General features: G+C 37.0%; 1 protein-coding gene across 1 annotated transcript in view; it reads right to left on the bottom strand.

The window, feature by feature from the left end:
• The window catches only part of Skint9 (selection and upkeep of intraepithelial T cells 9), a 48,017-nt gene that overhangs the window by 15,761 nt on the left and 17,048 nt on the right, over positions 1-15,208 (bottom strand). The window contains exon 3 of the mRNA NM_177864.3: positions 12,125-12,406. Within this exon, the coding sequence (NP_808532.1) occupies positions 12,125-12,406 (282 nt within the window). The remainder of the gene's footprint in view (positions 1-12,124; positions 12,407-15,208) is intronic.

Raw genomic sequence — 15,208 nt, forward strand, 5'->3', positions numbered from 1 at the left:
ACAAAAGGAAATTTATTTCAAAAGTATAAGGGAGCATTTACATTTAAACAAGGGGAGAAACAGATGTCCCTGTGGAAGAAAAAGATTCATGTCATGAAGATTTTCTTTCAAATTTCTGAAGCAAAAAGAACACTAATTTATGAACTACTGACTAGGCAAGGGGAAGGAAGCAAAAGGATGAGGAGGGGATGCATGCAGTGAGTCCTGTAGTAGACATGAGGTCAAGTTATTTCTGCTGAATTTACAAATACCCTCAGACAAGAGAGGAAAAGTTACTGTGTTCAGATTTATATTGCTATAGTACAATTCATTTTTGTACTTGAAATGGCTTTAGGCCATGCTGATCTATATCTGAGGTCCATAACTAGATGGTCACAGAATTCAACTGGGAATCCCATGTTCCTATGTCTGTTCAGCTTCCAAGGGTGCCTTGGTTCAGCTCAGTCTTGTGGAATGTTCAGAGTTTATTGCCAGCACTCCATAGTCAAGCTGACCAACTTCTTGTGCTCACTTGTATCATTCTAGACTTTCAGAAATATTTTTGCCATAAATATGTGCAGTGTTTCTCACAAAGGAGATTGTTTTCCCCCAGTGTAGGAGTGATGGTAATGAAGACACCTGTGTAGGAAATGAAACCTCAAAAAAAAAAAAAAAAACAAAAAAAAAAAACAAAAAACATAAAAAAAAAACAGATTTATAATCCTCCAAGTGGAAAGTACAGCAGCAATTTCGGCAACTTTAATTATGAGGGGAGCCTTCAGGGGAAGTAAAGGTTGCTGAGGTTGGGGAACAGGAGGAAATTGTAGTCGAGGAAGACTCTACTGATTGTGATGTCACATTCTTCAGCATTGACATGAGATTAATATATTTAAATCTACTACTCATTGAATTGCCGGGAATGTCCTTTTAAAAGGACTGCTGCCTTCAGATGAAAATGTAATGTTCTTTCTACCTTTGTATGTATGATCTACTTTTGTAAAAGACCATGGTTGTGTCCAAGGTAAAACCACAACAATATTTTTGGATGTTTTGTCTGCAGCCTTGACTTCTTTTAACAATATCCTCATTATCCAGACTTCATCTTATGAATCTTTCTTTTACAGAAAATATTTTCAACAACATATTTGAAGAAAAATTCCCTAACCTAAAGAGTAGCTATAAACCTACAAGAGAGTTACAGAATGCCAAATAGATTGAACCAGAAAAAAATCTCCCTACTAAATAATAATCAAAACACTAAATGTACAAAGCAAACAAAGAATATTAAAAGCTGCAAGGGGAATGTGAGACATAATATATAATGTTCAACCTATCAGAATTATACCTGACTTCTCAACAGAGACTCTAAAAATCAAAAAGCCTGGAAATATACCTCTAAGAGACTACAAATGTTAACCCAGACTTCTATGATAGAAAATGTTTCAATTACCATAAATGGGGGAAACTGAATATTCCATGACAAAACCAAATTTAAACATCTATCCAAAAATCTCAAAGATACTAGAAGGACAACTCCAATCCTTGGAAGTTAAATACACCCAAGGAAGCATAGGAAGTAAATAATTTCACACCAGCAAAACCAAAAGAAGGGAAACACACACATGCACATACATGCACATAGTATTACCACCAACATCAAAATATCAATAATTAACAATCATTGGTCATTAGTATCTCCCAACATTAATGGACTCAATAAAAGGATACACGATAAAACAAGAGATATAAAAACACCATCCATCATTCTGCTAGATACAAGAAACCTGCATCAACATCATAGATATTACCTCAGTTTAAAGGGTTGGGAAAAGATTTTCCAAGCAAATAGACCCAGGAATCAAGCTGAGGTATTTATTCTCATATCTAAGTAAATAGATTTCAAAACAAATTTATCAAAAGAGATGGAGACGTACACGTGAAGCTCATCAAAGAAAAAAATCATTGAAGATGACATTTTAGTCAGCATCTGTGCCTCAAATGCAAGGACACCAACATTTTTAAAAGAAGAATTATTAAAGCTTAAATCACATCACAATACTCACACATGGATAGTGGGAGACTTCAACAGACATACTCATGAGTGGGCAGGTCATCCATACAAAAACTAAACAGAGGAATAATGTTGGGAAAATACTCTGAGAGTCAAGTGTAGATAAGTGTGGAATTACATTCCCCTTGCTGACTCTTCATGACATCTCAGCAGACGGGATCAAACTTCCTGAATTATCCTCCAACATTACCTCTTCTGTATCTGGAACCTGAATATTAATCTATACAATGAATTGCATGGCAAAGAAGAGAATAAATATGGCATTATGATTCACAGTGTGGATTCAAGAATTGAGAAGTTTGCTGGGCAGTGGTGGTGCATGCCTTTAATCCTAGCACTTGGGAGGCAGAGGCAGGTAGATTTCTGGGTTTGAGGCCAGCCTGGTCTACATATTGAGTTCCAGGAAAGCCAGGGATATTCAGAGAAACAATCTCAAAAACATTTTTTTGAGAAGTTTGTGGAAGGGTTCATTCTCAATTGGATGCTACCTACATCCCACATGTGGATAGACACAATTAAGACAAAAGCAATACTCCAGAGCAAACACAAGCTGGAGAGACACAAAAATTCAATCAGAGGACAATAATAAATCATACTTTATGAAATTTAGTAATTTCTGTACTTCAGAATATGGTCACTAAAAGTCAAGAGTAGAAGATATACAAACTATACCTAAGGAAGAAACTCTGTTCAAAATATATGTCAGGCACTATAAACAAGTTAATTTTCTAAAATGTGAAAGCAATAGAAGATGCATTTAATTTAAGGAGATATCATAATGATCAATAAGCACATGCAAGGTTGTTCACCATCATCATCCATCAGAAAAATGCAAAGCAAAACCTTATTGAGATGTTAAGAATCAAATGACTTAACAAATATCTACAGAACATTTCATCCAAACACAAAATAGTATACTTTCTTCTCAGCACCTCATGGAACATACTGCAAAATTGACCATATACTCAGTAACTGGATTTCAACGACACCAGTATACAAAATATACAAACTTATGGATACTTAACTACTATCTAAAGAATGACTACTGGCCAAGACAGAAAGAAAGATATAAAGGAGTAAAGGAAGAAAGGGGGGATAGACTTCATAGAATTCAATGAAAATCAATAAACAACATTTAAAAACTAATGGGACACAATGAGTGTAGTATACTAAGTATCTTCTTAAATATCATATAGAGATCTCATACTAAATATTTAATAGCACACCTGAAATCTATAGGATAAAAAGAAAAGAAACATACACACCGAAGTGGAAAATAAGACAGGAAATAATCAAGTTGTGGTCTGCTATCAATAAAATAGATAAAAAGAGAATAAAACAAAGATATGGTCTTCTCAAAAAAAATCAAGAAGATAGGCAAACTAAATAAAAGTCAGACAAAGTAATTTCAAATTAATAAAATCATGAATGAAAATTGAGGCATAACAACAGACATCAAGGATCTCCTAAGGATCATTAGGTCACACTTTAAAAACCTAAAAGAAATAGATACAATAGATACAACTTGCCAAAGTTAAATGTATAACATAAATAGACCTAACTCCTAGGGAAATGGAAACAGTCAATAAAAATCTCCCAAACAAAACAGCTCAGGACCAGAGAGTTTTAGCACAGAATTCTGTCAAACTTTCAAAGAGGAGCTAAAACCATATATTCTTCAAATTATTTACAAAATATAAAATGAAGGAACATTGATCAATTCATTTTACAAGGCCACAATCATCCTGATGCCTAGACAACACAAAGACTCAACAAAGAATGAGAATTTCAGACCACTTTAACTTATGAAAATTGATGCAAAAATTCAATAAAATACTTAAAATGTGAACCCAAGAACACATCAAAATGATCATCTACTGTGATTAAGTATAGTTCATCTCAGAAATACAGGGCTGGTTCACCATATGAAAATCCATCAATGTAATCCACCATATAAACAAACAGAGAAGAAAATACAGGATCACCACATTAGATGCTGAAAAAACCTTTGACAGAATCCAAGACCCCATTGTGATAAAAAGACTTGGGGATGAAAGGAATACAATGCACATACATAAATATAACAAAAGTACTATACAGCAAACCAAAAGCCAATATATTCCTCAAAGACATTCCTTAACCATGCATTCAACAGAGTGCTGATATCCAAAATATATAAAGAACTAAAAAAAAAAAAAAAACCCACACAAACAAACAAATAAACAAACAAAAAACCCTAGATATAAACAAATCAAATAACTCAATTAAAATGGGGGTACAGATCTGAATATAATTCTTGAAAGAGGAATTTCTAATGGCAAAGAAGCACTTAAGAAATGTTCAATATCGGGGAGCCACAGAGCTTCTGTGGCAGACCCCGTTTAAGGTTCCAGACATCCGGGCACCTTCCCTGCCAGAGGAGAAGTGTCCACTCTGCCTGGGAAGGCTTTGTTGGCGCATCTACAGGAGCCATCTTCGTTCCCCTATCCTGCCAGAGTAGTCTGCACAGGAAAGAATGTGGGCGACAGAAGCTAACAGGTTCTAGGACAGACCCTGTTTTGGGACTTCATCTTCTGCCAGGAGGCAAGTACGAAAAACAGATATCTGTGCACCTTCTCTGCAAGAGGAGAGCTTGCCTACAGAGAGTGCTCTAACCACTGAAACTCAGAAGAGAGCTAGTCTCCCAGGTCTGCTGATCGAGGCTAACAGAATCATGAAAGGAACAAGCTCTAACCAGAGACAACTATAACAACTGACTCCAGAGATTACCAGATGGCGAAAGGCAGACATAAGAATCTTACTAACAGAAACCAAGACCACTCACTACCATCACAACCCTGCATTCCTACCTCAGCCAGTCCTGGGGTACCCCAACACACCCAAAATGCTAGACCAGGATTTAAAGGCATATCTCATGATGATGGTAGAGGACATCAAGAAGTACTTTAATAACTCACTTAAAGAAATACAGAAAAACACAGCTAAAGAGTTACATGTCCTTAAAGGAAAACAGGAAAACACATCCAAACAAGTGATGGAAATGAACAAAACCATACTAGACCTAAAAAGGGAAGTAGACACAAGAAAGAAAACCCAAAGTGAGGTAACGCTGGACATAGAAACCCTAGGAAAGAAATCTGGAACCATAGATGCGAGCATCAGCAACAGAATACAAGAGATGGAAGAGAGAATCTCAGGTGCAAAAGGTTCCATAGAGAACATCGGCACAACAATCAGAGAAAATGCAAAATGCAAAAAGATCCTAACTCAAAACATCCAGGAAATCCAGGACACAATGAGAAGACCAAACCAATGGATAATAGGAGTAGATGAGAATGAAGATTTTCACTTAAAGGGCCAGCTAATATCTTCAACAAAATTATAGAAGAAAATGTCCCAAACCTAAAGAAAGAGATGCCCATGAACATACAAGAAGCCTACAGAACTCCAAATAGAATGGACCAGAAAAGAAATTCCTCCTGACACAAAATAATCATAACAACAAATTCACTAAATAAAGAAGAATTATTTAAAGCAGTACGGGAAAAAGGTCAAGTAACATATAATGGCAGGCCTATCAGAATTACACCAGATTGTTCACCAGAAACTATGAAAGCCAGAAGGTCCTAGACAGATGTTATACAGACACTAAGAGAACACAAATGCCAGCCCAGGCTACTATACCCGCCAAATTTTCAATTACCATAGATGGAGAAACCAAAGTATTCCACGACAAAACCAAATTCACATATTATCTTTCCACTAATCCTGCCCTTCAAAGGATAATAACAGAAAAAAATAGAAGGATGGAAACCACGTCCTAGAAAAAGCAATAAAGTAGTCCTTCAACAAACCTAAAAAAAAGAGAGCAATAAGAAAAGAATGCCAACTTTAACAACAACAACAAAAAAAAATAGGAAGCAACAATTACTTTTCCGTAATATCTCTTAATATCAATGGACTCAACTCCCCAATAAAAAGACATGGACTAACAGACTGGTTACACAAATAGGACCCAATATTCTGCTGCTTACAGGAAACCCATCTCAGGGGAAAAACCAGACCCTACTTCATGATGAAAGGCTGGAAAACAATTTTCCAAGCAAATGGTCTGAAGAAACAAGCTGGAGTAGCCATTCTAATATCTAATAAAATCGACTTCCAAGCCAAAGTCATCAAAAAAGACAAGGAGGGGAACTTCATACTCATCAAAGGTAAAATCTTCCAAGAGGAACTCTCAATTCTGAATATCTATGCTTCAAACACAAGGGCAGCCACATTCATTAAAGAAACTTTGTAAAACTCAAAGCACACATTGCACCTCACACAATAATAGTGAGAGACTTCAACACACCACTTTCACCAATGGACAGATCATAGAGACAGAAACTAAACAGGGATACAGTGAAACTAACAGAATTTATGAAATAAATGGTTCTAACATATATGTACACAACATTTTCTCATAAAACAAAAGGATATACCTTCTTCTCAGCACCTCATGGTACTTTCTTCAAAATCGACCATATAATTGTTCACAAAACAGGCCTCAAGAGATATAAAAATATTGAAATTGTCCTATGCATCCTATGAGATCACCATGGACTAAGGCTGATCTTCAATAACAACATAAATAATAGAAAGCCAACATTCACATGGAAACTGAACAACACTCTTCTCAATGATACCTTGGTCAAGGAAGAAATAAAGAAAGAAATTAAGGACTTTTTAGAGTTCAAAGAAGATCTAATTCCAGAACTGCATTATAAGAACTTCGAGTCTCTGAAGAAAGAGATTAAGGAAGATCTCAGAAGATGGAAAGATCTCCCATGCTCATGGATTGGCAGGATCAATATAGTAAAAATGGCTATCTTGCCAAAAGCAATCTACAGATTCAATGCAATTCCCATCAAAATTCCAACACTATTCGTCATCGAATTAGAAAGGGCAATTTGCAGATTCATCTGGAGTCACAAAAAATCTAGGATAGCAAAAACTCTTCTCAAGGATAAAAGCACCACAGATGTAATCACCATGCCTGACCTAAAGCTGTACTACAGAGCAATTGTGAGAAAAACTGCATGGTACTGGTAGAGTGACAGACAAGTACACCAATGGAATAGAATTGAAGACCCATAAATGAACCCACACACCTATGGTCACTTGATCTTTGACAAGGGAGTTAAAACCATCCAGCATTTTCAACAAATGATGCTGGCACAACTGGTGATTATCATGTAGAAGATTGCGAATTGATCCATTACTATCTCCTTGTACTAAGGTCAAATCTAAGAGGATTAAGGAACTCTACATAAAACCAGAGACACTGAAAATTATAAAGGAGAAAGTGGGCAAAAGCCTCAAAGATATGGGCACATGGGGAAAAATTCCTGAATAGAAAGCACAATGGCTTGTGCTGTAAGATCAACAATCAACAAATGGGACTTCATAAAATTGCAAAGCTTCTGTAAGGCAAAAGACACCGTCAATAAGACAAAACAGACACCAACAGTTTGGGAAAGAATCTTTACCTATCCTAAATTAGATAGGGGACTAATATCCAATGTATCCAAAGAACTCAAGAAGGTGGACTCCAGAAAATCAAATAACCCCATTAAAAATGGGGCTCAGAGCTAAATCAATAATTCTTACCTGTGGAATACCCAATGGCTTAGAAGCACCTGAAAAAAATGTTCAACATCCTTAATCATCAGGGAAATGCAAATCAAAACAACCCTGAGATTCCACCTCACACCAGTCAGAATGGCTAAAATCAAAAATTCAGGTGATAGTAGATGCTGGTGAGGATGTGGAGAAAGAAGAACACTCCTCCATTGTTGGTGGGATTGCAAACTCGTACAACCACTCTGGAAATCAGTCTGGTGGTTCCTCAAACATTTGGACATAGTACTACAGGAGTATCCTGCAATACCTCTCCTGGGCATATATCCAGATGTTCCAACCGGTAAGAAGGACACATGTTCATCTGTGTTCATAGCAGCTTTATTTTTAATAGCCTGAAGCTGGAATGAACCCCAATGCCTCTCAACAGAAGAATGGATACAGAAAATGTGGTACATTTACAGAATGGAGTACTACTTAGTTATTAAAAAGAATGAATTTATGAAATTCCTAGGCAAATGGATGGAACTGGAGGGCATCATCCTGAGTGAGGTAACTGAATCACATAAGAACTCACATGATATGGACTCAGAGACAATTGGATATTAGCCCAGAAACTTAGAATACCCAAGTTATAAGAAACAATTTGCGAAACACATGAAACTCAGGAAGAACAAAGACCAAGGTGTGGATACTTTGCCCGTTCTTGGAATTGGGAACAAGGCACCTATAGAAGGAGCTATAGAGACAGAGTTTGGAGGTGAGAAGAAAGGATGGGCCATCTAGAGACTGACATACCCAGGGATCCATCTCATAATCAGCCTCCAAACGCTGACACCATTGCATACACTAGCAAGATTTTGCTGAAAGCACCCTGATATAGCTGACTCTTGTGAGACTATGCCGGGGCCTAGCGAACACAGAAGTGGATGCTCACAGCCAGCTATTGGATAGATCACAGGGCCCCCAATGGAGGAGCTGGAGGAAGTTCCCAAGGAACTAAAGGGATGTGCAACCCTATAGGTCGAACAACAATATGACCTATAGAGCTGGTGTCTCTAGCTGCATATGTATCAGAAGATGGCCTAGTCGGCCATCAGTGGAAAGAGAGGCCCATTGGTCTTGCACACATTATATACCTCAGTACAGGGGAACTCCAGGGACAAGAAGTGGGAGTGGGTAGGTAGGGAAGTGGTGGGAGGAGGGTATGGGGGACTTTTGGGATAGCATTGGAAATGTAAATGAAGAAAATACCTAATTAATTATAATAAAAATTTAAAAAGAAAAAAGAAGAAATGTTCAATATCATTAACTATGTGCGGGTGGAATGTGTAAATCAAAATTATCCTGTGCTTCCAATATTACACCATCAGAATGGCTATAAAAAAAAAAAAACTCAACTTACAGCTTATACTGGCAAGAATGTGGAGCAAGGAATCACTCCTTAATTGCTGATGTGCTGGTGGAAGTCCAAAATTGTACTGTCATTTTGGAAATCTATTCAATGGTTTATCAGAAACTTGGTTACAGATCTACCTCGATATATATTACTACTGGACATATACCCATATGATACTTCATTGTACCATAAGAACTCTACCTTAAGTATATTCACAGCAGTTTTATTCATAATTGTCAGAAACTGGAAACACATGAAGAATGGATAAAGGAAACAAGGTACATTTACACCATAAAATATTACTTGGTTATTAAAAACAATGATATCACAAAATTTGCAGGCAAATGGATGGAATTAGAAAAGATCACCCTGAGTAGAGTAACCCAGACCCAGAAAGACAAATATGATGTATATTCATTTATAAGTTGATATTAGCCATACAGTACAGGGTGACCATACTTATATCCACAGACCCAAATATGTTAAGTAACTAGGAGGGTTCAAGGTTGAATGTGTGAATCTCACTGAGAAGAGGAAATAGAATAGATATTGTGGGTAGATGAGGGGAGGGGACTAAATGGTGTGGAAGCGGATATTGAAACAGGAGGGCTCAGGTAGCAGGAGGCTAGTGAGACAGAGAGAGAGAGAGAGGGAGAGAAATTGGAAGGAGGCATTTTGGGACTAAAAATTCTAGGCTAGTACATAATGTTGTTCCACCTATAGGGTTGCAGATCCCTTTAGCTCCTTGGGTACTTTCTCTAGCTCCTCCATTGGGGGACCTGTGATCCATAGCTCTTGACTCTAGCTGCATATTATCAAAAGATGGCCTAGTCGGCCATCACTGGAAAGAGAGGCCCATTGGACTTGCAAACTTTATATGCCCCGGTACAGGGGAACACCAGGGCCAAAAAGTGGGAGTGAGTGGGTAGGGGAGTGTGGGGGGAGTGTATTGGGGATTTTTGGATAGCATTGGAAATGTAAATGAGGAAAATACCTAATAAAAAAATTAATCCTAAAAAAAAGAAAATCTAGGCTAATGGAAACTCCCAGGTATCTATAAGGGTTACCCTAGCTAAGACTCCTAGCAATAGGGGATGTAGATTGTTAACTGGCTATCTCCTATCTCTAGGCAAGTCTTCCAGTGGAGTTATTGGGACACCAATCCAGCCAGAAAACCTTCAACATACAATTTGTACTGCCGGCAAGATGTACAGAAATAAAGATAGAGCAGAAATAGAATATTTGGCAAAGCAATGACTGGTCCCAATTGAATCTTATACCAGTGGAGGTAACCCACCCTTGATAACATTAATGATATTCTGTTATACTTTCCAACAGCAGCCTAGCTCAACCAGCATCAGAGAGCATCATTTGTTTCAACCACAAGTTGATGGAAACAGATACAAAGACCTACAACCAAATATTATACAGAGCTTTGAAGAGTGGGACGGATCATTATAGGAGCCACAGCAGTCCAGGACACCACAAAAAAAGAAAAATAAACCCTACAGTATCAACTAACCTGGGCTCATAGGGAGCCACAGAGAATTAACTGCCTATAAGGGAGCATTCATGGACCTGACATAGGCCCTCAAATATATGTAATAGTTGTGCAACGTGGTCTCCATGTGGGACTCCTAATGGTGGTAGCAGGGGCTATATCTGACTCTGCTGCCTGCCTTTGGGACCCTTTGCCCTTACTGGCCTGCCTCTTCCTGCCTCAATAGGAGGAAATTAGCCTGGTTTTACTGAAACTTGATATGCAAAGTCAGGGTGATATCAGTGGGAAGCCTCCCTTTTTCTGAGTTTTACAGGAGGAGGAATAGATGGAGGGGTTTTACAGGGGGGAAGGACTTGGAAAAGAGGAAGGAGGGAAAACTGTGGTTGGGATGTAAAGTAAATGAATTAACTAATATAAAATATGTTATGAGGAATGCCTTATTTTGGCTTGTGATTTTAGACAGGTTATTCCAAGATTGTCTTGCTCCATTGTTTCTGGGCCACTGATGAGACAATCACTGTGGATGGTACAAGAGGATGTGTCAAACTGCTAGCTCAGAGCTTGTGTATGTTTTTTTGAGACATATAAAGCAGCAAAATGATTTTTTTTTCTTCAATACTGGCCAGACATGCAAGAGGACTGACTATCACATCAAAGCTTTCCCTCCCCAACACACAATAAACTTAAGGCTTATGGTAACTCAAGGATCATCAGTCTATCACAGAATTCCAGGCATCCTTGTGGTTGAAACTTTGGTTTTATGTCTCCCTACACTATATAGCATGGGACTGGAGGCTGTTTCCTGCTTCTCTGTGTGTAGTCACCCTACTTCTATGCCTTTAAGCTGCCTTGTCATCACTCTCATGCTTCCTGGAGCTTTTCTCTATTTTTGTATTTAGAATATGGCCTTTCCCCTGTTACCTTAAATCCTCTTATCCTAAAAGACACATACAGAAAAATTCTAATCTACTTTTTACCCCCAAAGCGATACATGTTGTTTTCTAGATGAGACAAAACAGTAGTTTTAATGGGAAAATAATATTCAAGAGTCCAAATCTAGACATAGTTTATATGGAATTCATATAACATTTGAATCCTTAACCTGTAACAGATTGAGAGAGATTATTGTCCAATTATTTCAACACATTCTTTAAGGTTTATTTTCTTATATGTACATGTGCAGAGGTGAGTGTATGTGAGCACCTACATGCAAAACCATGTGGATTCCACAAGAGGGCACTAGATTCCCTAGAGCTGGAGTTATAGATAGTTGTGTGCCATCTAGTATGTGTGCTAGCAACCAAACTGGTCATCAAAGAGAACAAGTGTTTTCAACTTCTCAGCCTTTTCTCTAGGCCCAATGCCTTTTTAAACAATATTTTCCATTGCCCCCAGTATTTTTCAGATTTTCAGCAATTCAAATAGTACAGCTTACAGCAATTTGAGTCATGTAACATAACTTGACATTTATTATTTCATTCAATTCTCTCCTTAATTGGACTCCTTGTCTAAAACAATTGCTATCTGAGAGAACCAAGTCATAAAAGCTTACCTGGTAGGACAATACTTCTCTTTTTCTCCTGATTAGTAGTTACATTGTAAATGGAGCAAGTAATAGGACCTTTTGCTCTGTTCTTCAGAAGAATGCTGCTCTTCAAATACAATAATCCGTCTCTATCCTGAGAGTTAAATGCAGTTGAATGTGGAATTATATTTCCATTGCTGTCTCTCCATGTCATCTCAGCAGGTGGGATCAAACTTCCTGAAGTACACTCCAGCAGTAGTCCTTCTGTATCTGGAACCTGAATGTTAATCTTTATATCTGATCTCATAGCTAGGAAGAGGATAGAGATGGCATTATGATTCTGTGTGCGTTCAAGAGTTGAGAAATTTGTGTAAGTGTCATTCCCAACATTCTGCTGCTTATGTCCCATATGGAACATATATAGCCACAATTAGGGCTAAAACAATATTCCAAGTAAGACACAGGCAGGGAAAATACAAAAATGTTATCAGAGAAAATGGTAAATTAGAAGTAATCGAATTTCATAATTTCTGTGCATCACTGTTTGAGCAAAATGAGAAAGAAAAAGACTAAAAGTTTTCTATACTATATCTGATAAAAGTACTGTGTTTAAACTGGATGACGGAAACTATAAATCAAGCTTATTTTCTAAAATATGAAAACACTAGAAGACATATTTATTTTAAAATATACCATAATGATATCAATAAAATTATGCAAAGATGTCCAACATCATCACCCATCAGGGAAATGCAAAACAAAATCTCATTGAGACATACTTGACCTCCATTACAATGTTGAGGCAAGGTTCTGATTTAAAATCCCTCCTCATGATGATGATAAAGGACTTTAAAAAGGACATAAATAATTTCCTTAAAGAAATATAGGAGAACATGGATTAACAGGTAGAAGCCCTTAAAGAGGAAACATATAAATTCCTTAAAGAAATATAGGGAAAAATCAAACAGGGGAAGGAATTGAACAAAACAATCCATAATCTAAAAATTAAAATAGACACAATAAAGAAATCACAAAGGGAGATAACCCTACAGATAGAAAACCTAGGAAAGAGATCAGGAGTCATAGGTGTAAGCATCACCAATAGAATACAAGAGATAGAAGAGAGAATCTCAGGTGTAGAAGATAGTATGGAAAATATTGACACAAAGGTCAAAGAAAATGAAAAGTGCAAAAAGCTTCTAACCCAAAACATCCAGGAAATCCAGGACAAAATGAAAATTCCAAGCATAATGGTAATGAGTATAGAAGAGAACGAAGAGTCCCAATTTAAGGGGCCAGTAAATATCTTCAACAAAATCCTAGAAGAAATCCTCCCTAACCTAAAGAAAGATATGCCCATAAACATACAAGAAGCTTATATAATCCAAAATAGGTTGTACCAGAAAATAAATTCATCCTGTTATATAATAAACAAAACACCAAATGTACAAAACAAAGAGAGAATAAGGAAAGGAAAGGAAAAAGGTGAAGTAACATATAAAGGCATACCTATCAGAGTTACACCAGACTTCTGTACAGACTCTAAAAACCAGAAGATCCTGGGTTTTAGAGATGTCATAGAGACCCAAAGAGAACAAATGTGCCAGCCTAAGCTAGTATATCCAAAGAAACTCTCTATTATGGTAGAGAAACCAAGATATTCCATCACCAAATCAGATAGAAACAGTACTTTTACACAAATCCAGTTCTACAAAAGATAATAGATGGAAAACTCCTCCACAAGAAAGGAAACTATACCCATGAAAAAGCAATAAATTAATCTTCTAAGAACAACCCAAAAAAGTGAGCCACACAAACATAATTCCACCTCTATCAATAAAAATAACAGGAAGCAATAATCGTTGGTCTTTAATATCTCTTAATGTCAATGGAAGTCTTTTAATGGACTTCCCCCAATTAAAAGACATAGACTAACAGACTACATATGGAAAATGAACAAGCATTTTGGTATATACATAAAACACACCTCAATAACAAAGACTAACACTTCATCAGAATAAAAGGATGGAAAATTAATTTCCAAGCAAATGGTTCCAAGAAACAAGCTGGAATATCCATTCTAATATCAAACAAAATCATCTTCCAAACAAAAGTTATCAAAAAGATGAAGAGAGACACTTTATACTCATCAAAGGAAAACTCTACCAAGACAAACTCTTAGTTCTGAGCATCTATAGCCCAAATGCTAGGGTACCCACATTTGTAAAAGAAACAATATTAGATGAAGCCTCACATTCAACCTCATACAATATGAGTAGGAGACTTCAACACCCCACTCTTACCAATGGACAGATCATGGAAACAAACTAAACAGAGACACAGTGAAACTAACAGAAGTTAAGAACCAAATAGAGTTAACAGAGATTCACAGAACATTTAACCCTAAAACAAAAGAATATACCTCCTTGGGAACTCATAGTACCTTCTTCAAAATTGACCATGTAATCAGACACAAAACAAGCCTCAACCAATAAAGAATCTTGAAATAACCCCATATGTCTTCTCAGGTCACCACAGACTAAGGCTGGTCTCAACAACAAAAACAACAGAAGCCATATATACACAAGGAAGGTGAGCAACTCTCTATGTAATGATAACTTGGTCAGAGAGTAAATAAAGAAATCAAAGAATCTTTAGAATTTAACAAAAACAAAAGAACAGCATACCCAAACTTATGGAACAGAATAAAAGCAAAACCAATAGCTTTGGGGGCCTCCATGAAGAAATTGGAGAGAACAAACACTAGCAGCTTAACAGCACATTTCAAGTAGTTGGCATGTACAATGTAAATCGAACCATTTTTATCTCCTTGTACAAAACCCAAGACCAAGGGGATCAAGGGCCTCTACATAAAACCAGATACACTGAATCTAATAGAAGAGAAAGCGGGAAAGAGCCTCGAACACATTGGCACAGGGGAAATTTTTCTGAAGAGAATTCCAATGACTCAGGCTCTCAGATCAACTATAGACAAATGGGATCTCATAAAATTGAAAAGCTTCTGTAAGTCAAAGAACACTATCAACAGGACAAAACCACAACCTACCAATTGAGAAAAGATCTTTTCCCACACTCTATCCAATATAGGGC

The sequence above is a fragment of the Mus musculus genome, chromosome 4 (assembly GCF_000001635.26).
Source record: "Mus musculus strain C57BL/6J chromosome 4, GRCm38.p6 C57BL/6J".
NCBI lineage: Eukaryota > Metazoa > Chordata > Mammalia > Rodentia > Muridae > Mus > Mus musculus.